Below are 24,061 nucleotides of genomic sequence, written 5' to 3' on the forward strand. Positions count from 1 at the left end.
TCAGTCTGATTTGGTAGAAGAGGGTGAACCATCCTTCATGAAAGCAAGTTTGGATAGGTTTTAAACACCATAGCCGTACCGCTGGTTAAGTCATTGATCCCGATGTCGGTTCTGCTGTCTATATCGCTATCTATTGAAAGGTACTTACAAATAGAGATGCGGAGGTTACAGTCACTCTATGGCTCCCAATAACCCTTCTGGCAAAGACACTAGTAGTATGATTGGTACATGATAGATCGGGGAGCATGTTATACTTCTTGTATTGGGTCTCTGGAGCTTCAGTTTATACTTTCACTGATGGACACAAGACATTCTGCGGCGTTGGACACAAGACATTCTGCGGCGGTGCTGTTTTAACTTAGAACTTTCGGGCTGATTTCTTAAGCCTGACATAGACTGCTTAAAGTGGTTTTCGTTAATCGGCCGGGGTCCGCCGCTTGGGACCCTGACTGATCAGCTTTGCGACCGCATGCTGTCAGTGCTGCAATAGCAGATATCAGGGCGTAAGTTTCTGCGCCGACCTTCCATCTAATGGCTGGCACTTGTTATTGCATGCACGGCTCTCACTGATTTTAATGAGGGCCGTTCCTGCATTTACAAGCGCCAGCCATTACACGGAGGTTGGCGTGGAGGCTTCCACTCCAACCTCTGTTATTGCGGTGCTGACAGCATGTTCTCGCACAGCTGATCAGTCAGGGTCCCAAGCGGCGGACCTCAGGACAGGTCATGAATAGTTTTTCCATGGAAAACCCCTTTATATTTACCATGGCAGTCCAAATATGCACCAAATCTATGACAGTGTTGTATGCAGTTTGTTAGAATCGGTGCATTTTTGGAGCATGTTTGATTCAATTTCTTATTTTATACCACTTACTTTGTAGTATTCTTTAGATTTTTGCACCTAAAAACTGGCGCATTTTACAACTCTACGAATGTGTGCTTCCTTTATTAGACACTCTTGGAAAATCTCTAGCAAGGCAAAAACCTCTGTTCTTTTTGTCACAAATTATTATTAAATTTGTCACAAATTATTATTAAATTTGTGAAATGATTTTCAACAATTTTTTGGCACAACTAATACCAGAATTCTGTCACAACTGGAGTGTTGAAGCGGTTCTGGGATTGCTGCGATGCTGATAGTCTGGTGCAGGTTTTGCAGGTGGTTCCCCATCTTCTGGCCCTGGTGGGTGGTATTAGGTGAGACATGCTTAGCCTCACCTATGGGTAATTATCATGGCTATTTAGTCTGGCTGATGCAGGACTGAATTGCCATTGAATCTCCAGTCTACAGCTTGGTCCTGGACCTATCTTTTGCTTGCTGCATCTCAAAGCTATGTTTGTGTTTCTTTTCTTTTGTGTTTCTTATGTTATTCCCGTCCCACGTAGCGTTAACTAAGGACCAAGGTACGAGGTCGGTACGTCCTTGTTAGGGCGAATTGCCTGCGTGTAGGCAGGTCCTAATCCTTGAGGTTATTTAGATAGGGAAAGGGTTCCCATGTTTTAATTTATTATTGTTTTGACGCAGTTTGTGTGTTTATATTCAAGATCTGCGGGAAGCTGTTCCAGCATGTCCTGGGTGGACGTGAGAAGAAGTAGCTAATCTGCTCTATATGTAGATGGTCTTGAAAACTGTAGTAGAGTCAAACTACATGTTTATAAGCTACTATGGTGATTTTTTTCCCCATTATCTAGCTAGCCCCCCAATATATATGTGAGCTAGAGTTACTATGGTTAGTTATTTTTTTCTGTCTGAGTTTCCTGGCCCCTTTCTCCTCAGACTGTCATGTGATCTCAATTCTGACCAGCTCAGATCTACTTTGGTTTATGTTAACTGTAATTCATTAATTTCAGTCTGAATAATGCTGTTACATGGACTCTACCACAGAAACTGTCTAAGGGGGGATACAGACACTCCTATTACAGTTACTGATGATCACACAGCTAATGCCACACAGTTATAATAGAGGAGATCTCCGCTCATCCTCCTGATTGTATAATTATGGTCTGTAGCTTATTTAGGTGACTATAGAAGGTAATGATTACTAAACTGACCCCCAACAGGCAAAATGTTATAATTTTAAAGTGTTTTTGTTGGAATATCCCTTTTAAAAAACATTTAATAGGCAGCATTTTTTACACTAGTAAATGTTTAAATTGCTAGAGGAAGTTGGAGGTATGTTGCTTTTTGTCGTTAGTGGGCTATGTGATTCCTGCCTCTTTGGAGTATGCAATGAAACAAGATTGTAGTGTGGTGCATCGGTGGTTAATACAACAGGCTAGCAAGGGCTATAGCTCTCATGTCACGTGGCAGGGTGGCTTCACTAACCTGATAGTCCCGGGTTCCACACCATACCCTTTTGTCAAGGGAGCTGCTTCCGTTATACGGAGTGTAGGATGGACTTCTGACACTAGGATTTCGTGAAACAGCTTTAACCCTTTCCAATCCAATGTCGGGCCTGCCCCGACATCATCATTTTCCTCCACAGCTCCAATGTCGGGGCAGGCCCGACACTGCAGTGCAGGAGTAGATCTGCACCCGATCGGCAGACACATCGGGTGCAGATACACTCCTGCACTGGTCCACATCGAGGACCACCGAGGAGAAGGCAGAGAGGGTTTTTAAGCCTTTCTGCCTTCTCCTTTACACATTACATAGCGCTCAATTAGCGCTATGTAATGCATAGAGATTCCGGCCGGCGATCATGTGACCGCCGGTGTTACCTGACCCCAGCGGTCACATGATCGCCGAGCCGGGAGGCAAAAGGAGAATGCGGAAGACGCCAGACAGGTAAGTAGGTCCCTCCATGGTGCAGTGAGCACCTGCACCCTCCTGAACTCTGTCAGCTCAGGAGGGTGCAGGGAAAATGTATTTTTTCTCACCCATTTTCCCCAGCTACAATTTATTTGGAGCTGGGGAGAATGGGTGAGAAAAAATAAATGGATTGGAAAGGGTTAACTTTACTATTGCTTATGTACATTCCAGGTTACGAGTCAATCAAGGCATAACATGAGGTATTACAAATAAGCAGTAGATGGATGATCATTTGGTTATCGTGACTTTAAAGGTGGCTCCTTCAGCAGAGATATTGACGATACAGTCTATGATGCTCTTGGGAATGTCTCTTACTTGGCTTGTAGCAGGAATATCTTTGCCAACAGTTAGATTCAATTCTCGATATACACAGTCCAGTTTAGATTAACCTCTGCTGTGGAGCTCCGTTCACATGGCATTACAATATCCACTTTGTACTCACAATTCCATTCCGTCACGCGGTACCTGGAAGGACGCATGCGGGGACAATTTCATCAGCGTGCTAGCTGACCAATACTGCTCTCCACCAAAAGTTAGTAACAGCACACGCAGGGAGGTCCTTGTACAACTAATCCTCTCTGTCTTTAGCTCCAGCTCTGTCTCGCTTCCTCAGAGCTCATCACACAATAATCCCCTTTACAGCGTGGACTGACACACAAATGGCAGAGTGGGTTAAGATCCCAGGAGCTCTCTCTGTCTGCCCTTTGTTCTTGGTTAACATGTTACTCTACCCCCTTCCCCCTCCAAGAGCCAACTGACTCCCTTTGCTGTCGGGTCCCTCCCACCTTCTTGGGGGATGTGGAACTCTGCAACATCTGCTGAGGGTCTGCTTGATAACCAAAATCACATCTCATCTGTACAATTTAATAATAATAATAATAATCTTTATTTGTATAGCGCCAACATATTCCGCAGCGCTTACATAGACAGGGGAAATACAGAAAGACAAAAGTACAAAAAATTACAGAACCACGGTTACAATCGTAATCAGCTGATGGAAACAATAGGGGTGCGGGTCCTGCTCCAACGAGCTTACATACTACAAGTAATGGGGTGATACAGAAGGTAAAATGGCTGGAGGTGTGCACAGTATCGCGTGCTGGAGAGTGAGGGATGCTATATACAGACAACAGTCAGACATTTAGCTATGCGACGGCAGGATCAATATGACTACAGGAGCGGTTTATGATGGCTAGCAGGGATTGCAGTCAGTAGGTCAGGAAACATGTTATCAGGCGGTGTACAGAAGGGTTTGTTTAGGGAATGCGGTATGCATCCCTGAAGAGGTGCGTCTTTAGAGCACGCCTGAAGTTTTTCGAGTCCTGGATTGCCCGGATGTTCTTTGGTAGTGCGTTCCAGAGGACAGGTGCTGCTGTGGAGAAGTCTTGGAGGCGGGAGTGAGAAGTTCGAATTAGAGGGGTGTGCAGTCTAGTTTCGTTTGCCGAGCGGAGAGCCCGGGCTGGGTGATGGATTGAGATGAGGGAGGCGATATAGGGGGGCGCTGCGCTGTGGAGGGCTTTGTGGATGAAGGTAATAAGTTTAAATTGAATTCTGTATTTAACAGGCAGCCAGTGCAGTGACTGGCACAGGGCAGAGGCGTCCGAGTAGCGGCTGGACAGTAATATGAGCCTGGCTGCCGCATTCAGGATGGATTGTAGAGGGTAGAGTCTGGTGCAGGGGAGGCCGACCAGCAAGGAGTTGCAATAGTCGAGCCGTGAGTGGATGAGGGCAACAACAAGCGTTTTCAGCGTGTCTATGGTGAGAAAGGAGCGGATTCTTGAGATGTTCTTTAGGTGCAGCCGACATGTTCGGGCCACTGACTGGATGTAGGGAGTAAATGAGAGATCTGAGTCGAATATTTAACCCTTGTATCTCTGCATAGCCTGAGATATGCAAGGTTCTGCAAATATAAGACAGCGCAGTGCAAAATACAAACAATATATATTATAATCCATTGTGAAAAATATGCTTTATGAAACCACACGACAACTTTGCACTGGGGTGTAACAAGGACTCTGGTTCTGGGACACTACAGTAGTAGCTTTATGTTCTATACAAACCCAAATATCTACCATCTTTCTATTTATTAAATCCCTGGCAGAGTACACTGAATATAACCAACTGTTTTAGTATCAAATCACTTTATTGAGATTTCTCAAAACAGAAAAATAGCATTATCCATCTCAAATCCCTTCGCAATAAGTTCAGTAACAAATATCCAAACTGCTATACAGCAATAAAATTTGTAACCGCAGAACTCCCTAAAAGGGGATAACAGTGAAGAAACCCTTAAAGGGGTATTTCCAGTTAGTGGAGGAAATTACATGTTTTCTTCCATCTACTGGAAGGGGGTAAACTCATGGTGGGATCCAACAGCTGGGACCCCTACCAATCATTTTACAATGCATGGTTCCTTCTTCGTATTTCAGCGAATGGGCTGCTGGTCGCACATAATTTGTTCAATTATCGTTCATTTCATGCAGCATGAAAATGATTGTCTGCTCGTTTGCTAATCGTTCAGCTTAAATATTGAATGTTCAGTTGTTCTCATTCACTGGTGCAGTGATTGAATGAATGATTTGTGAGCAAACAAGTGAATGATTTATCTCCCTTTATAAACGGGCTGCACGAGCAAACTTTTATAGGTCGCTCGTGCGAATGATAAACTATTCCCTGTACAAGCACCTGTGATATAGAGACTGGTAGGCAGTCAGCCATTTTGTTGTGTGTGTCAGGCCTTAGACCTAGCTCCATTTGGTATGTGCTGTATAATCCCACTCAGGCCTGTGGCCTTTTGAATATTTGCATTTAGAAAGGCAATCGTCTGATCTTACCCTGGACCAGAGTGAATAATCCCCTTCCATTCTCCTGGCTCCACTTGTCTGTTTAGTTTAGAATTAGCATGAGTATACAAAATTGTGTGACCATTTACTTGTCAATGAAAGTTAAAGGGGTTGTCTCGCAGCAGCAAGTGGGGTTCAGCACTTCTGTATGGCCATATTAATGCACTTTGTAATATACATCGTGCATTAAATAGAAGCCATACAGAAGTTATTCACTTACCTGCTCCGTTGCTAGCATCCCCGTCTCCATGGCTCCGTCTAATTCTGATGTCTTCTGGCGTTTTTAGATGCGCTTGCGCAGTCCGTGCTTCTGGCTGGTGAATGGGGCCGCTCGTGCCGGAGAGCTGGTCACCACGTCGTCATCGTAGCTCCGCCCCGTCACGTGTGCCGATTCCAGCCAATAAGGAGGCTGGAATCGGCAATGGACCGCACAGAGCCCATAGTGCACCATGGGAGAAGACCCGCGGTGCACCATGGGAGAAAAACGCAGTGCATCCCTGGGAAAGGACCGGCGGCCATCTTAGGGAGAAGATTTTTAAAACTTCATATTTTGTCAGATCGGTGAGTAGCAAGCGGTTTAAAAACCGCTTTAAATTGCTATTTTATGCCAGGGGGGTGACGGGGGGAATGGGCTAATGTAAAATTTTGATGTTTGCCGCGAGACAACCCCTTTAAGGGAAATCATTCACCCCGGAGCTGCATTCTTGCAGACACTCCAGATCCAGAATTCAAATTAGGGAAAAATCTTTTATTAAAGATTATTGGTCTATGTAGGTCCTAGCCCAATGTTAGTTATATTTTCAGAACCGGGTGGGTCAGCTGAATAAAATTCATCTAAACTCATTAAGGTGTGGGCCCTGGAACACTCCCAAATGGTGTATCCGCGTACCTGGTAATAATTTACGTGTCATGTTTGATATCGTAGAGTGGATAAAATCATGACCAGAAATATGCCAGGCATATATTCCCGACCGGATGATCTCCTGCAGAGATATGGCCAAAATGGGAAATTATGATTTTTCACAGGTACATGCTCATTTACCCCACTCTTCTCTGAATGATCTCAAAGGTGTGTTCTGGGAAAGTTAGGGCCTCAGAGAGATCCAGTGTTAGACCTTCGGAGATACGCCACAGTGTAAGGACTTTCCCATTTAATTCCCGTGACATCGCAAATGCTGGAGCCATTAGGACAGATCAGGTCATGATTTGAGCTTTTGCTTTGCATACGTGCAAAAGCCTGGGAAAGCTGGGTACAAATCCACGTGTATTCTAATGACTTCACGCTTGCAATTCCACTAGGGTGATCGATCGAGGCTCTGCCATGACAGGTGTTCGCAGTGGTAAAAGCATTTGGAATAGTCAATCCGTGACAAATCGGTAATAGAGGTGGGATCGATCAGGGTCTTCCCATCTCTCCCATCCTTGATAAATTCTATTAGAAAGGCACCAGGCCTAAGTGGTATACAGCAGATACTAAATGGAAGCTGAGATAGTTTTACTGTATGTACTCGAGTATAAGCCTAGTTTTTCAGCACATTTTTTTGTGCTAAAAAAAGCCCCCTTCGGCTTATACTTGAGTCAGGCAAGGCTTTTAAAAAAAACCTCTATACCCACCTCCCAGCCGGCATCTGTGTCTCCGGCGGCAGGCTTCTTGAATTCTCTCCACTGTCATCCCCCGCCATCCTCTTTGCTCGGCTCTATCATCCCTCGCCGTCAGCGCTGTGTAAGAGCTGTGATTGGATCGAGCGTCAACCAATCACAGCCGGTGCTCGATTATTCACAGCCAATCAAGCTGCTTTATAATAATAATAATAATAAACTTTATTTGTATAGCGCCAACATATTCCGCAGCGCTTACATAGACAGGGGGGAATACAGAAAGACAAAATACAAACATTACAGATCCACGGTTACATAGTAATCAGTTGATGGAAACAATAGGGGTGAAGGTCCTGCTCCAACGAGCTTACATACTACAAGTAATGGGGTGATACAGAGGGTAAAGGGGCTGGAGATGTGCACGGTATGGCGAAGTGTGAGCGATGTTATACACATAGACAATGGTCAGACATTTAGCCGTGTGACGGCAGAAACGGTGTGACTGCAGGAGCGGTTTATGATGGCTAGCAGGGATTGCAGTCAGTAGGTCAGGGAGCATGTTATCAGGCGGAGTACAGAGAGGTTTTTTTCTTAGGGAATGCGGTATGCCTCCCTGAAGAGGTGCGTTTTTAGAGCACGCCTGAAGTTCTGCGAGTCCTGGATTGCCCGGGTAGCCTTTGGTAGTGCGTTCCAGAGGACAGGTTCTGCTCTGGAGAAGTCTTGGAGGCGGGAATGAGAAGTTCGAATGAAAGGGGCACTCAGTCTGGTTTCATTAGCAGAGCGGAGAGCCCGGGCTGGTTGATGGATTGAGATAAGGGAGGCGATATAGGGTGGCGCTGCACTGTGGAGGGCTTTGTGGATGAAGGTAGTGAGTTTGAATTGAATTCTGTATTTAACGGGCAGCCAGTGCAGTGACTGGCACAGGGCAGAGGCGTCCGAGTAGTGGCTGGATAGGAAGATGAGCCTGGCTGCCACATTCAGGATGGACTGGAGAGGGTAGAGTCTGGTGCAGGGGAGGCCGATCAGCAACGAGTTGCAGTAATCGAGCCGGGAGTGGATGAGGGCGACAATAAGCGTTTTTAACGTCTCCACAGTGAGAAAAGAGCGGATTCTTGCGATGTTCTTGAGGTGCAGCTGACATGTTTGGGCCAGAGATTGGATGTAGGGGGCAAAAGAGAGATCAGAGTCAAATATGACCCCAAGGCAGCGGGCGTGTTGTCTAGGAGTTATGGTGGCGCCACACACTGAGATGGAATTCTTCCTGCTCTGCTTTCAAATCTTCTGCTGTCAGTGCTGTGTAAGTAAGCGCTGTGATTAGCTGGCGCTCAATCCAATCACAGTGCTTACTACACAGCACTGACAGAGCCAAGCAGAGAGGACGGCGGGGGATGACAGCAGGGAGAATCCAAATAATTCAATGAAGAAAACGATGGAGGCAGCAGTAGTGGTGCAAAATAGTGAGGGTTTATTCCTCCCAACACAGGAAAAACGACGTTTCGACTCCTTAGCCGAGTCTTTGTCAAGTACTTGTCAAGTACTTGACAAAGACTCGGATAAGAAGGAGTCAAAACGTCGTTTTTTTCTGTGTTGGGAGGAATAAACCCTCACTATTTTGCACCACTACTGCTGCCTCCATCGTTTTCTTCATTGAATTATTATTGAATGGTCTGATTTGGATCCAGACCTGGATGGCGTTTTGCATGATCCTTGTCCGGCCCTATTAGGGCATAATCCGTGCTGTTGATAAAAGATTCTATAGTGGGGAGAATTCAAGCAGCTTGTCGCACAGACACAGACGCCGACTGGGAGGTGAGTATGGAGGGGTTTTTTTTTTCGTAGTATGTACTTGAGTATAGCTCGGCTTATACTCGAGTCAATAAGTTTTCCTAGTTTTTTGTGGTGAAACTTATTGTCTGGGCTTATACTCGGGTCGGCTAATACTCGAGTATATACGGTATGTCCTGACACACACAACAAAATGTCTGATGGCCTATCATTCTCTATAGCACAGCACCCATATGCAAAATTCTTTCTTATTAGGGAGTGTAAACTTTAAACTCTTTAAATTTTGATATGGCTAAAAGTGTTCCTAAATTACAGTAATGAAATAATGACATTATGATTATACCACCAAATATGAGGAACAGTATTGTGGACAAAGGTAAAATTAGAGTTGGTCAGTATAGGTTTAAGAGGGGACAGTGTAGATGACAATTTATATTGAAAGCTAACACTACACCTTAGGCTGGGCTCCGGCAGCCGTAATTCACTGTTTACCGCCCACCAGAGACATGAATTCAGTAAGTCTGCAATTGCATTGTGTACTTGCTCTGCATTGCCAGTTGCCATGCTCTATAATACATGCCAAGGTAGAACATGCTGCAATTTTGCTTGTGCGTGTATTTTACGCAATTCGTGTGAGTAGCAGCATGGCAGATTGATACAATGTATTTTGCTCGCAAAACCCATGTGAGAGCACCCTTAGGATGAGGAAGTGATAAGCTACTGGGTCCACTATATGTACTACTGCAGCCATTTATTTTAAAGGAGGATGTCCCACAAAAGGAAGTTATCGCCTCTCTGCAAGATCCACAGTTTTTTAGCATTTTTGGTATTCAATAATTTTTATTGATTACAAGCAAAAATTTTTGTTTAACCTTACATTTCTGTACAAGGCTCATAAAACACGCTTTCTCAGAACATCCAATCTATCTAGCAGTTCCAGTGTACAGAAAAAATGACGTACAGTAAAACCTCTACTAAGGTTGGTAATCCATCCGAAAGCAATCTGCTTTACCTGAAACCATTGCTACTCGAGGTAATTATTTCCATAGGAATCAATGTAAATCCAATTAATTTGTTCTAGACATTCCAAAAAACACACCAAACCACATTTAATAGAGAATAAATATGGTATTTAATACCAAAAACAATAATAAATTAATATAAAAGACTACCATAAAGAATAAATGAACATTTAACATGTTATCGAACAGAGGACTGCAGGTCACATCTACTACATCATCTGTCCTCAGTGTTATTACTGTGTTCTCTGTGCTGTTACATAAGACTGCGGGTGACATCTGCTGTACTACAGTAAATCATCTGTCCTCAGCATTATCGCTGTGTTTTCTGTGGTGTTATGTAGGACTGCAGGTGACATCATTATCTGTCCTCAGCGGTATCACTGTGTACTCTGTGCTGTTACATTGGAGTGCAATTGTACAGTACTGTACTGTGTATTACTGGTCGCCGATGATGGAGAAGGGTGGGTTGCATTAACAGCAGCAGGAGTAGAAGGAGGAGACGCCAAGCAGGAGATCACATGGGTTCAGCAGCAAGGTCACGTGGGCTGGCACAAACTGGTGTTATTAGAGGCAACCAATGTTACTGGAGACAAAATTTTGGCTAAAAAATTGACTTTACTCGAAATCGGCCTTAGTAGATGTCAATGCTAGAAGAGGTTTTACTGTATATTTAACCCTTTGCAATCCAATTTTGGATTCAGGGTTTCCTAGGGGGCTCTCTCTTTCTGCCATTATACAATTGCACCATCTGCTGGCTAGAGCCAGTACTGCGGTATGGGACATGCTGGAGAGGCCCCCCGACAACAGATTAGTCAGTAATATACAGTAAGAATACCCTGTCGGACATCTTCCGACATCAAAGCTGTACAGCCTTCAATTAGAATGTCTTCAGACGTCAGACAGTGGATTGGAAAGGGTTAACTTGTATCAAAAGAATTTGAGAGAAACTTATAAAGTTAGGAGGGGTGGGGAGGGATTAATTGGAGGAAGGGGGGAGTAATAGGAATCTTTATCAGTCAGAGCCATAGTATCTCAATATGCTACTATATATATTCTTCAAATTCTCCACTTTGAGTTCTTTGATAGAAGCTTAAGGGCTCCCACATATTTGTGTTTTTTAACGCAAATGTCAATGGAACTTTCTAATGTTAAAAACGCATCGCAAGTTTGTGCTTTGCAATTTTTGTGCAATGCGTTTTTAAAATTAAAAAGTCCATTGACAATCGCATTAAAAAACGCAAGTGTGTGGGAGCCCTTAGTGCACCCACACACTGGCAATCGCGATGTCGCTGCACTTTTTTAACTCAATTGTCAATTGGACTTTCTAATGTTAAAAAAGCATTTCACAAAAATCGCAAGTTTGTGTGATGTGTTTTTTGTGCGATGCGTTTTTAACATTAGAAAGTCCTATTAACATTTGCATTAAAAAACACAGCGATATCACGATCGCCAGTGTGCGGGAGCCCTAAACAATATGTCCTATTTGTTTGATTTAAAGTAATCTAATTGGAAGTGATCCAGCCAGGGTTCCCATATTTCCAGAAAATTCTTCAATGAGTCATTCCTGTAGGCATGGATTTTTACGTAAATGCAATGGTCCACTATCAACTGGGTAATTTCAGTGATTGTGGGAGTATGTCTGTCTCATTTTCTAGTTTCTTGCCATGAGTAACTTGATTTAGAGAAGACTATATGCCACTAGCTTTCTAAATTTAATTGGGATATGTTCAATCCCAAGCAGCAGGATTGCCATCTCTGGTGTCGGAGAAATTCTAACCTTAGTAACTTTACCAATGAGGGAGAAAAAAGCCTGCCAGGTTGGTTTGATACCTGGGCATCCCCAAAAAATATGACGTAAAGAACCTCTCTTCTCACAATCTCTCCAGCATCTATCTGTCGGGAAAGAAGTCAGCTAATCACTACTTTGCAATGGACTTCTATTAGACTCGTGCAAGAAGAAGCTTTATGGGCCCATGTGTGGGCTTTGTTCCATTCCAAGGGGGGATAGAATCGCCCCAAATCCCTCTCCCAATTTAGTATATTGGCTTTTTAATGAGAATTTTGATCTGTGTGTCTTTTCCCACAAAAGGTTTTGTATCTATATTTTAAGCTTAATTTCAAGGAAGGGGGGGTCGAAAAGGAACCTATATAAGTATAGGAGTAAAGAAATCTTTTGAATAGGGGAAGTCAACCATATGCTTCTTACTAAAGAATTTCACATTAGGCAGACAGTATTCTGTTTGTAGTCTCAAAGGATTTTAAAGAATTCTAGAATTTGTATAGGAAGGGAAATGGTCTTACTGGGGTAATGGTCACTGGAAATTTGCAACAATTGCAGCCAGGCACTTCCTGCTGCTTCCATAGTAAGACAATTTGGGACCGCACGCATTGCCAGCAGTAAGTTGCGGAGAGTTTCCGCCAGAGTTTTTTAGCATTTTTAACCGTCCAAGCCTCACTGATCCGCAGAGACAGCATCATTAGTGATTGTGTGAGGGAGGACTGATACTGCCCTAGCAGCATAGGTTATGGCACACACTCAAGCCTCATGTTCACGGGCCCGCACGGTTTCCCAGTGAAGAATCCCGCAGCAGACTCCATTCGGTCAGCAGAGATGAGGCCAAAAAATACATTATACGTACCTGTCCGGACGCTGCGGCGCTCTCCACAGTGCAGGCAGGATCTTCTTTCTTCTGCACAGCGGATGTGCTCAGGACACCGGTCACGTGCCAGGCACATGCACCGTGCCGTTTCTTGGGGTTTTTTTTTAAACTGCTTTCTCGCAGTCCCAAGGCACGGACGCAGTGACAGCTGTGTTTTTATTGCGGATCCGGACAGCTTCCATTGCCTTCAGTGGGAGCCGTCCATGCAGAAAAATCGCAGAAAAATTGAGCCTGCTGCGGTTGTTTTCCCGCGCATGCGATCCGCTCCCTAGGAGAAAATGACATCCGCAGGTATTTAATTATCAGCGGTTGCCCAAAGGTCGCACGTGCGAGAGACCCGCGCTTTTTAAAAAAAATTCTATTCTTGACGTGGACATGAAGCCTGAATGACACATTTGCACTCTGGTACTTTGCGGCAAAATTATTAAGACGTGTGTGCCCCATAATAAATTTGGCCAATTTACTCTAACGGACTTTTGCTTTAAGACCGGTGTGTGAAATGCCAGATGTAATAAATCTGCCTGAATGTTCTAAGTACATTGTTCTATTAGCTTGTTCTTTTCTGCTGTCATAAGCACCCCGGCTGTGAGTTAACAGGCAATCTTCTCATCCTTCTTGTTACCAATAAACTCAATTTGAGGTGTTAAAGTTTAAATGCAGACATTTTCATATTTTATGTAGGATTACCTTCTTGTTATTACTACTTTAGTGATCTTTAGCGGCCTGATGATAGATGTTTGCGTATGAGAGAACCCATTTTCTTTCTATTTCATGTTTAGTTACAGTACTTAACGTAGCTTATACTTGCCAAATGTATAGCTTAATAGAATCAAGACAATCCAAATGGATTGTCATTTCTTTATTTAAAAGGAATGTCATCAGAAAATGATCTGCGGTATTATATAAATCACATTTTTGTGTTTAAACATCTTTAACCCCTTAGTGACCAGCCCATAGTGTTTTTACGTCCTGCCCAAGTGGGCTTTATTCCCTGAGGACGTAATAACATGTATCCTGCAGGGAATAAAGCCGCGTGGGCTATGGACGTGACAGCTCCATGCTGTCGGTGCCTGCAGGTAGCCAACAGCATGGAGCTGTCATCCTGGGCTGCGGGTCCCCCCCCCCCCCCTCCCCGGCAATGCGATTGGCGCTATCCAATGGATAGTGCCGATCGCAATAAAGTAAAAAATAAAGTTAAAGATTCAGCCGCCTTTTCCGAGGTGTTCTGCGGTGAGGGGGGTCCTCCGAGACCCGTCGCCGCTCTTCTGCGCATGCGCGCCAGACGAATGACCTCACGCACATGTGCAGAAGGCCGGGAGCCCCGGTATTCAAAATCTCCTAGCTCCCGCCTCCTGAAGGTAGCCAGGAACCAGGAGATGTTACCGGGGATCACGGTGAGCGGTCCCCAGGCCCGTGATCGCCGCTATCCAATGGAAAAAGTTTTTTAAAAAAGTACAAGAAAAAACTCACCTCAGGTCCTCTGCAATGTCCCAGTGTTCCGGGACCTGAAGTTACCCTCTGCGCATGCGCGCCCGACGTCGATCATCGGGCGCGTGCACAGAGGGGCTAAGGCCCCGGGAAATTCAAAATTCCTCTGCTCCTGGCTACCATGTGTAGCCAAGAGCAGAGAGATTTCACCGGGGACATGATCACTGCTATCCAATGGATAACAGTGATCATTTAAAGTTTTAAAAAAGTTTAAAAAGCTTATGGTTCATCTCCCCTCACGGATCATATCCGTGAGGGAGGATGGAAGTACGTACATAAGGTCCCCGGATTTTTTTGCGGACCTTACCCCAGCTTCTGCACACACGCCTGTCGCCAAAATGGCAGATGCATGCGCAAAAGCTGTGGATTGTGGGATAATTTAAAATCTCCCTGCTCCTGGCTACAAAACTGAGCCATGAGCCTGGAGATTTCACGGGGGGGGGGGGGGGGGGGGGCGCGGTGACGGTGAGCGGTTCCTGGGCACGTGTTCACCGTTATACAATGAATAATGGCGGTTACGTAAAAGTAAAAAAAAATAAATTGATGTTTCATCTCCCCTCACCGATGAGATGCTTCCTGGATTCTGCACATGCGACCGCCGGCAAAATGCCTGACACATGCGCAGGAGTTGGGGAGCCCAGGAAGTTTAAAATCTCCTTGTTCCCAAGGAGATTCCACCTACGGCTGCGTGAGCCCGGCGTTATTCAGACCGCTACCTGTAATACGTATTTTACAAGAAGCCCTGGGAACGCTCGCCTTCATGCAGTTCCAGGAGCACCTTGTTGAGCGCCTTCTGTGTGAGACCGCCGCACCTCAGCAAGATTACGGAGACTCACAGAGCGCCACTTTTTACACCCCATACCCGCCACTGAGGTCAAAAAATACCCCGCAAAAAGCATGAGATGAGGGGGGAATACCGGTTTTATTGCCCCATGTACACATCCCAACCAGCCTCCGTAATTACCCCTGTCTTCAGAAATACCACACAGTTCACATTATTACTTTTATCTAAGATTTGGGGAACGCCGAAAAGGGCGTGGAGGGGGGGGGGGATTTTTAGGGAGTCAATTTTTATTCCATACAAGTGAGCAATGGGGCCTGGAATTTATTCAGTTGTGCCCTGCAATCCAACGGGTGTTCCCTCCATTATAGGCCTTGCCATGGGTCCTGTAAGTCGATTAGGGCCACAGTGGGTAGGTTTCTGAACACGGGACAAACGGGGGTATCAATTTTGGGGTGAACGTCTTCATTTCTATGTACACTGTATAAAAGAAACGGTTTTTAAATTGACAAAATTGCCCAAAAAAATGAAAATCGTAATTTTTTCCTTCTGCTTTGCTTAGATTCTTTCAAATACTGTGGAGTCAAAATGTGCAGTACAACGCCAGAGGAATTTCTTAAGGGGTCTAGTTTTCAAAATCGCGTCATTTTAAGAGGGTTCCTTATCGTTTTGGCCACCCAATGGCTCTATAAGTGGGCAATGGGGCCTGGAATTTATTCAGTTGCACCCTGCAATCCAACGGGTGCTCCTTCCATTATAGGCCCTGCGATGTGTCCTGTAAGTAGATTAGGGCCACAATGGGTATGTTTCTGAACACGGGACAAACAGGGGTATCCATTTTGGGGTGAAAGTCTTCATTTATATGTGTGCTGTACAAAAAAACAGTTTTTAAATTGACACAATTGCCCAAAAAATGAAAATCGTAATTTTTTTCCTACTGCTTTGCTTAGATCTATTAAAAATTGTAGGGTTAAAATACACAGTGCACCGCTAGATGAACGCGTTAAGGGGTCTAGTTTTCTAAAATGAGGTCATTTGTGGGGGTTCTCTATAGTTTTGGCCGCACAAGAACTCTACAAGTGTGGTATGGGGCATAAAAGTCCTTCAAGCTAAATTTATGTTCTAAAAGCCACCGGTTGCTCCTTTCATTTTGGGCCCTGTTGTGCATCCACACATAAGATTAGAGCCACAATGGGTATACTTCTAAAAACAGGACAAACAGGGGTATCCATTTTGAGGTGCAAGTCTTCCTTCATATGTGTGCTGTACAAAAAAAAGCTGTTTTTAAAATGACAGAATTGCTAAAAAAACGAAAATCACAATTTTTCCTTTTGCTTTGCTTTAATTCATTCAAAAACTGTGGGGTCAAAATACACAGTACACCCCTAGATAAATTCGTTATTGTCACCTGAATGCAATGTAATTTCACCTGTCAGACTTACACTTATCCCTAAACCCTGTTTTGTGCCAAAAATGGTTATTCTAGGGCAATGAGCGTTTATACATAAATTGTAACTTTACGGTATATATGCATGACGAAGATGTCAAAATGCTGATGTAAAAAGGGGACGGGTGATGCATGTGAAGATTCCCCCAGCAAGACCGTTCACATTTTTGAGTAGGCCTCATCCTTTAGTCTCCAGTGCACAGGTCAGATTTGAAAAATGAGGCTGTACCCTAAAGCCCAAAATAGGTTGCGTTCTTAAGGGGTTAAACATAAGGCTTTGTTTTGGCACACAAATAATTTTGTTCCTATTTTCACCTATGCAGGATTCATTTTTTAAATGAAGATATAGAATTAGCACAGTAGATACAGTATATTCGAAAAGTGTTCTGTGTCAAAAGGCAAACTCAAGCGATCTTTTTTTGTGATACTCCTCAGTTTATAAGGTGTCAGCATTCTGACAAACGTTCACATATCAAATATTCTTGTTTGTACGTATAACCATATTGCTGATCACACACTCTTAAAATTTGCTGCTGTTCCTTCTCAATTTTAGGGGTGCATTTGCTAAAGAGTCAGAAGTTCTTATTGGAAACCTCGGAGATAAACTAACTCCACAGAATGAGATCATGACTGATGTCAGTGACTTGAAAGCCCTTGCCAATCTGCATGAGAGTCTGGAGTGGCTTGCAGGAAGACTGAAACTTGCCATTTCAAATCTACCGAATGTGCAGAGTAAGTATTGATTCAAAGTCCCTGTTATATAATATTGTTTTATCACATCATCCTATAGATATTAAAGTAAATAATGATAGAGTCCTTTAAATGTTTAGTGCCTGCTCCCCTGTCTATAGTTTATACCACCGCGTTTCCCCAAAAATAGGTCCTACCCCGATAACAAGACCTATCAGGTTTTCGGGGTAGGCTTGAAATTTAAGTCCTTCCCCGAAAATAGAACCTATCTCGGGTGCCCCATTAAAAAAAAATCAATACTCACATGGTCCGCGGCGTCCCGATGGTGTCTGCGGGGGCCCGGCGGTGTCTGGCGTCCTCCTCCGTTTCACAGCTGCCTTCTGCTGCCTACGGGACTTTAAGTACCCTGCCTCCAGCAAAGCAAGCGCTGTAATTTGCTAATCGAGTGCCAGCAGCCAATCACAGCAGGCGTCCGATGAGCCAATCACAGCCATTCAGTGAATGACATAACCGAATGGCTGTGATTGGCTCATCAAGCGCCCTCTTTGATTGGCTGCCAGCGCTCAATTAGCCAATCACAGCGCTCGCTTTGCTGGAGGGGTGTATTCAAAGCCCCGTCGCCAGCAGAAGGCATCTGTGAGGCAGGAGGACGCCGCACCGCCGCCAGACACCATCAGGAGGCATTCAGACGCCGCAGACCAGGTAAGTAAAAGGACCCCCCCCATGGTAGCCACTTTATTTTCCTTTTGCCACTGAATGCCTGCAGCACGTTTACACTTTTTATTTTGCCAACACATGGTGCATGCCTTTACTACACTCTTTCTATAAAAAAAAAAAATCAAGTACCTAGAAGGAATTGTCATTTTGCTGCCAAACCCGGCATGCAGTTACATCTCAGGCAGATAGACAAATGATTAGAGTTGTGGCTTGATTAGATGAACAGTCTTGTCACCTTAAGCCCTAAAAGTGATTCCCCCATTGGCTTAGAAAAAGGCTCTCAGAGGCTCCTTGTGAGTAGTGACTCTTTTTCCACTTGTGTAGAGCTTGTTGACCACTAGACGCCTCTACGACGCAGAGGAGAGATTTTGCCCAGTTAACAGAGTTTAAGAGGGGGTGGATTATTGAAATGCGAGAAGCTGGATAGTCTTATCGACAAATCCACTTCCACCTAGGCCATTCTGATCAGACTATTAGGAGGTGTTGGCATCAGTGGATGTATAATGGCACACAAGGGGACCTGGATCAAGACGCCCTTGACAGACAACCAGTAGAGAGCTAACAAGCACTAGCAGCTCCAACTGTTGTCTGCCATTTCCATTTCCAAGCACTTGGCTCAAGGACATTTAGTCTCATGGCGCCCATTACATGTACTGCCTTTGACATCCATCCACTGTCACCTCCGTTTGCAGTGGTTTTGTGAACGACGAAACCGGACTGCTACAGAGTAGAAACGCGCTGTCTTCAGCAACGAATCCAGGTTTAGTTTGGGACTGACAGTTGTCTTGTGCGTACCTGGAGACTTACGGGTGAGTGGCTCAATCCCGCCTTTGCTGTCGAGTGGCACATTGCCCCCTAGTTAATGTTATGGTCTGGGGAGCCATTGCATATGATAGTCAGTCACACCTAGTAGCGGTACAAGTGACAATGACAGCTCATTGACATGTCCAGGACGTCCTGCAGCCATGTTTGTCGCCTCTCATGGCGACTTCCAGGAAGCATTTTCCCGCAGGATAAAGACATTTGTTATAGGAAATCCTCCACAACATTGCCACACTGTGCCCTGCCCGTTTGCCAGATTTATCGCCAATAGAACGTGTATGGGACCATCTAGGACGTCTACTTTGACAGGCTATGAATTTGCATGATCTAGAGGCTCAGCTACAGTAAATGGGGGCCATTATACCACAGGATACCATACGGAACCTGTATGCCTCCATGCCCACTCATATCACATCTTGCATCCGAGCTAGAGGCAGTACAACAGGATACTAGAGCCTCCATGCCCACTCATATCACATCTTGCTTCCGAGCTAGAGGCGGTACAACAGGGTACTAGAGCCTCCATGCCTGCCCATATCACATCTTGTATCCTAGCTAGAGGCGGTACAACAGTATCCTAGAGCCTCCCTTCAAGTGTTCAGTATTCCGCAATAAATTATCCTTTTGCTCTGCTATTGTAATCACTTATATCAACACTACAAGCACACATGTAAAGTTTCATGTGATTCCGACAACCATCCTAGGGGGTTGGATTTTTTCTATGAGTGTATATTTGTATGTTTTACAACTCGCCTTAAGTAGTCCCCTTTTTCTAGAGCAATTTTCAAAACTCCAAAGGTATTTTTTCTAGTTCTTCGCACAATTTAAAATATTTTGCTTTGTAAATCTCTTCTATAATTGTTAGCAATAAAGTTTTAGAATGAAAAGGTATTTGTTTTAGCAAATTATTATTGTTAGCCGTTTAGTTGTTCACGACCCTCGGCAACCCTAAAGGCGAGCTCCCTCCATGTTTTTCGGTTATTCACTCTAGCTTTCAGTCTTTCAGTTGTGTGATATCCATGCCAGTATCAGCTCTGACAGTATCAGCCATCGTATCCTTTGGTGGCTGGGTCTTCTTTTGCCACTGATCTGTCCAAGCATTATAGATTTTTCTAGCAACTCTGCTCACATTAAATGGCCAAAATACATAAGCCTGGTCATCTTGCTCTCCAGTGATATATCGGGTCTTATACAAATCAGGACTTCTCTGTATGTTACTCTCACCATCCAGGGCATACGCAGCAGCTTTCGCCAGTACCACAGCTCAAACCCATCAACCCTCCTATCAGCTTTTTTCACAGTCCAGCTTTCACATCCATACATGGCTATGGGGATAATGATTATTTGCACAATCCTGCGTTTAGTTGCTATACTGATATCCCTGCTTTTCCAGATTTTGTCCATTTTAGCATTGCTCTTTGCCCCAATGCTAACCTCTGTTTTATTGCTGGCATAGATTCTCCATCCTGGTCAATTTTTGAACCAAAGAAGCTAAAGTCTTGCACGCATTCTGTGACCTCAATGACCATTTTTTTGCATTTGTCATAATTTTAGTCGTCTTTAAATTCAAGTAGAGGCCCATTTTTTTACTTTCAGTTTTAGGCATGTTTCACACGGGCTACAACATCTCACTACAAAATTATCGCTACAATGTGAAGCCAATGGTTTCCAATGGGTTCTTTCACATGAGCGATGTTTTGTAGCAAGATTTTGTAGCCCGTGAGGATGCAGTCTTTAGGCCTTCTGCACACGGACGATTTGCATTGCAAAATCCGGGGCTGGATTCTTCAGCAAATCCAACCCATAGCATGCTATCAGAAAATGAGATTTCCTGCCCAAGAGCGGAAATCGATTGCTATTTTTCGCTCGCAGGGGAGAAATCGCAGCCTGCTGCAATTTTTTGTGGGCTTCGCATGGCCGGCTTCTATTGAAGTCAACGGAAGCTGTGCATCCTGCGGCCATTCTGCAACCATTATTGCAGAATGACCGCGCCATAGCGACAGCACGGCGTCCTCTCAACTGCGCATGTGCCGGCCAGCGCTCCGGCTGGCACATTTGCAGCAGACAAGGCAGCCTCTTCGCCATAGTGTCAGTGCGGTGCCCTCTGTCCTGCACATGTACCAGTCGGAACATTCACAGAACAGGAGAAGACACTTGACAGGTAAGTTGCGGGGTCACTGTCTGGGCACTGAGTCGAACTCCACTGCAGAAATCCTGTATGCGGGGTCTGACCCACCCGTGTGCAGGCGGCCTTAAACTCATGGTTTCCAATGGACTCTTTCAGGCCACAAAACATCTCTCATGTGAAAGAACCCATTGGAAGCCATGGGCTTTACATACATGCATTTAGTAGCGATGATTTTCTAGCGAGATTTTGTAGCCCATGTGAAACAGGCCTAAATCTTCCATATCAGCTGCTCCAGACCTGCTTCTGTTTCTGTAAGCAGAGTTGTGTCATCTGCATAACGGAGATTGTTGATGTTTCTTCCACCTATTTTCACTCCGATTTCCAATTCGTCTAGGCCCATTTTACGCATGATCACTTCTGCATATAGGTTAAACAAGAAGGGTGAGAGGATGCAGCCCTGTCGATCCCAAAGCAATCTGTGTCTACATACTGTGTTCTCAAAGTGGCTTATTGATTTGTATAAAGTGATTTTATTAGCTTGACTAGATGTGCCGATACGCCCAGCTCTTGTAGGGCATGCCATAGCTTGTCATGGTCGACACAGTCAATGGCCTTGATGCAGTCGATGAAGCACATGTAGATATTCTTTTTGTATTCTCAAGCTTTTTCCATGGTCCATCATAGGTTTGCAATATGGTCGCGGATGCCGCATACTCGCCGGAATCCTACCTGCACATCAGGGAGTGCTGCTTCAACTACTGATCTCAGTTTTTCCTGTATAATTTTGAGAAGGATCTTGCTTGCATATAGAATGGGGGCTAGTTTTCGGTAGTTGGAGCAATTCTGAGAGTCGCCTTTCCTTGGTAGAGGGATGACGACCGATCTTTTGCAGTCCCGTGGCCATTGTGTGGATGCCCATATTGCCTGGCACAGAGCTGTGATGGTTTTCACTGGTATTGACAGCAATAGCTCTGCCGGTATGTTATCTATGCCTTGTGTCTTATTTTTCGCTAGTTCTTTCATTGCTATAACTACTTTTGACTTCATAATGAAGGGCTCCAATTCCACAGGCTCCACATCATGCAATGGTCCAGGCATGTGGTTGCAGGCATATAGTTCCTCTGATTATTCCCTCCACCTATCAGTGATACTCTATCATTCAGTTCCTTCCCAATTTGGCATTTGATTGTGTAGTTGCATGCCATGAATGGTTTTCGGGCCATCTTGACCTGTGAGAATAGGCCTCACATACGGCCTTTCATGACTTCTGCTTCAAGTTGTGTGCAATGCTCATTCCAGTCCATTGCCTTGTCTGTCTTTGCCGCTCGCTGAAAATTGGCATTTAGTTGCCAAACTTCGTCTTTGTTGCCGGCCACCTTTGCTGTTCTTCCTTTATCAGCTATTCTGAGGGTTTGCTCGGACAACTAATAGCGTTGTTTTTCCTGCTGCTTATATGTGAGATGCTTACTGGCTGTTTCCATAACTATGGACTGTATATCATGCCATAGTTTCTCTGTATTCTTTTCTGATGTGTCAAGCAGTTTGAATCTGTTTGCTACTTCAATATTATATGATTGGGGGATTTTTAGAGGTGCTGAATCTTCTCAATGAAGCATCTTTCTTAATGCTACGGAATTCAATCTTGATCTTAGCTGCTAGGAGTTCATCATCAGTGCCGCATCGGCGCCTGGAAAGATTTTTATTCTAAAGACTGAACTTCGCCAACGATGATTACACAGGATATAATCAATCTGACTTCAGTGGAGGCCATTGGGAGATGTCCACATGTACAGTCGGCATTTGGGTTGCATAAACCATGTGTTTGCTATCCTGAGCCGGTTTTCTTGGCAGAACCAAACCAGGTGAACACCGCCTTCATTTATTTTCCCAAGTCCAAATCTTGGTGGTTGTTTCTGGCTGGCTGCCTACTTTGGAATTGAAGTCGCCCATGATGTAAATGATGTTTTCTGGACGTTGGCATAAAAATCTTCAATGGTTTCCTCATCAGCATCAGTCATTGGGACATAGACCTGTAAGATTGAGATGGTCACTAGCTTACCACGTATCCGGATAGCAATGATATGGTTGCTGATTGTTCTAAAACTTTGTACTGCTTTTGAGGCCTGCTTGTTTGTAATAAATGCTACTCCATTCCCCTTGATTTCCTTGTGTCTGGCATAGTGCAATGTGAAGTCATCGGACTGAAAATATCCATTACCTGTCCAGTGTAATTCACTAATCCCAAGAATAGTCATATCCAATTTCCCTAGACTCATGCCACACACATTCCATGTTGCTAGTATGTGAGCTTTGGTACAGTGCAGTCCTTTCCTTTCATCATGAGTTGCATCAGCAGCTGGGCTTCCTGAGGGCTTTGCCCAGTTGTGTCGTGAGGAAAACCCAGACTACTTTTACTTGGACCTTCCCCAGTAGCGTTTTAGAGAATCCTTTGGCCTGTGGGGGGAGGGGGGGGCTGTCATCGGATACCATATCTGAATCATTGGAGAGCTCTTTCATAGGGTCTCCAAGGCAAATTTTTTACAGGGTAGGTCGTCCGTTCTTTCCCTAACCCTCCCCATTTATCCGGGTTTGGGATTATCATATTTTTAGCAAATTAGTAGCCAGGAATCAAAGTCTTCGTGCCACCAGTGTTTGGTGTAGAGCCACTGACTGACAAGGCTTCCCTCCCCAAGTGTTACTTAAACCTCCTTTTAAAAGTACTATGAAAAAAGATAACAGCCTTACCAAACTAATGCTCAATCTTTTCGTAAAGATGCCAGTATTCAAACAGCCACAGTCTGATTATCATAGCACGTTAATAATTATGGGGAAAATTTAGGAAGTGATTTGTGACACTTTTGTGAAATAAAAAGCTGCAAATTATGACACATGCCATATAGGTAGCTTTGATTTTTAACCCATAAACTGTGCCCCGTCTATTAAGTACACCTTTTGGTTGCAGTTTACTCTCTGTCAGATCCAAACTTGACGCTCTAAAACAGGTTTTGTGTTTACAATAAAATCCCAGATAAAATGTTAACGTTCTCCGACCTCGTGCAAGTGAGTTTTATATACTTTTCTAGCACAGAACTACAATATAATGTGGAATTTCACAGGGCTAACGCAGAAGACTGAGCAGAGGTAACCAATGAAAAATCTACACGACTTAAAATCCAAAACGTTATAATGCCAAATGTGCTGATAACATTTTATTTTAGACGGTCTCCACCATTATATGCTTTTCTACGATAAATTCCCACCTATCGG

At 44.3% G+C, this 24,061-nt stretch overlaps 1 protein-coding gene across 1 annotated transcript in view; it reads left to right on the forward strand.

Moving 5' to 3' along the window:
- Positions 1 to 24,061, forward strand: part of EXOC4 (exocyst complex component 4) — a 395,535-nt gene that overhangs the window by 282,853 nt on the left and 88,621 nt on the right. The window contains exon 14 of the mRNA XM_066592136.1: positions 16,991 to 17,169. Within this exon, the coding sequence (XP_066448233.1) occupies positions 16,991 to 17,169 (179 nt within the window). The remainder of the gene's footprint in view (positions 1 to 16,990; positions 17,170 to 24,061) is intronic.

This window comes from Eleutherodactylus coqui, chromosome 2, assembly GCF_035609145.1.
Source record: "Eleutherodactylus coqui strain aEleCoq1 chromosome 2, aEleCoq1.hap1, whole genome shotgun sequence".
Classification (NCBI taxonomy): Eukaryota; Metazoa; Chordata; class Amphibia; order Anura; family Eleutherodactylidae; genus Eleutherodactylus; species Eleutherodactylus coqui.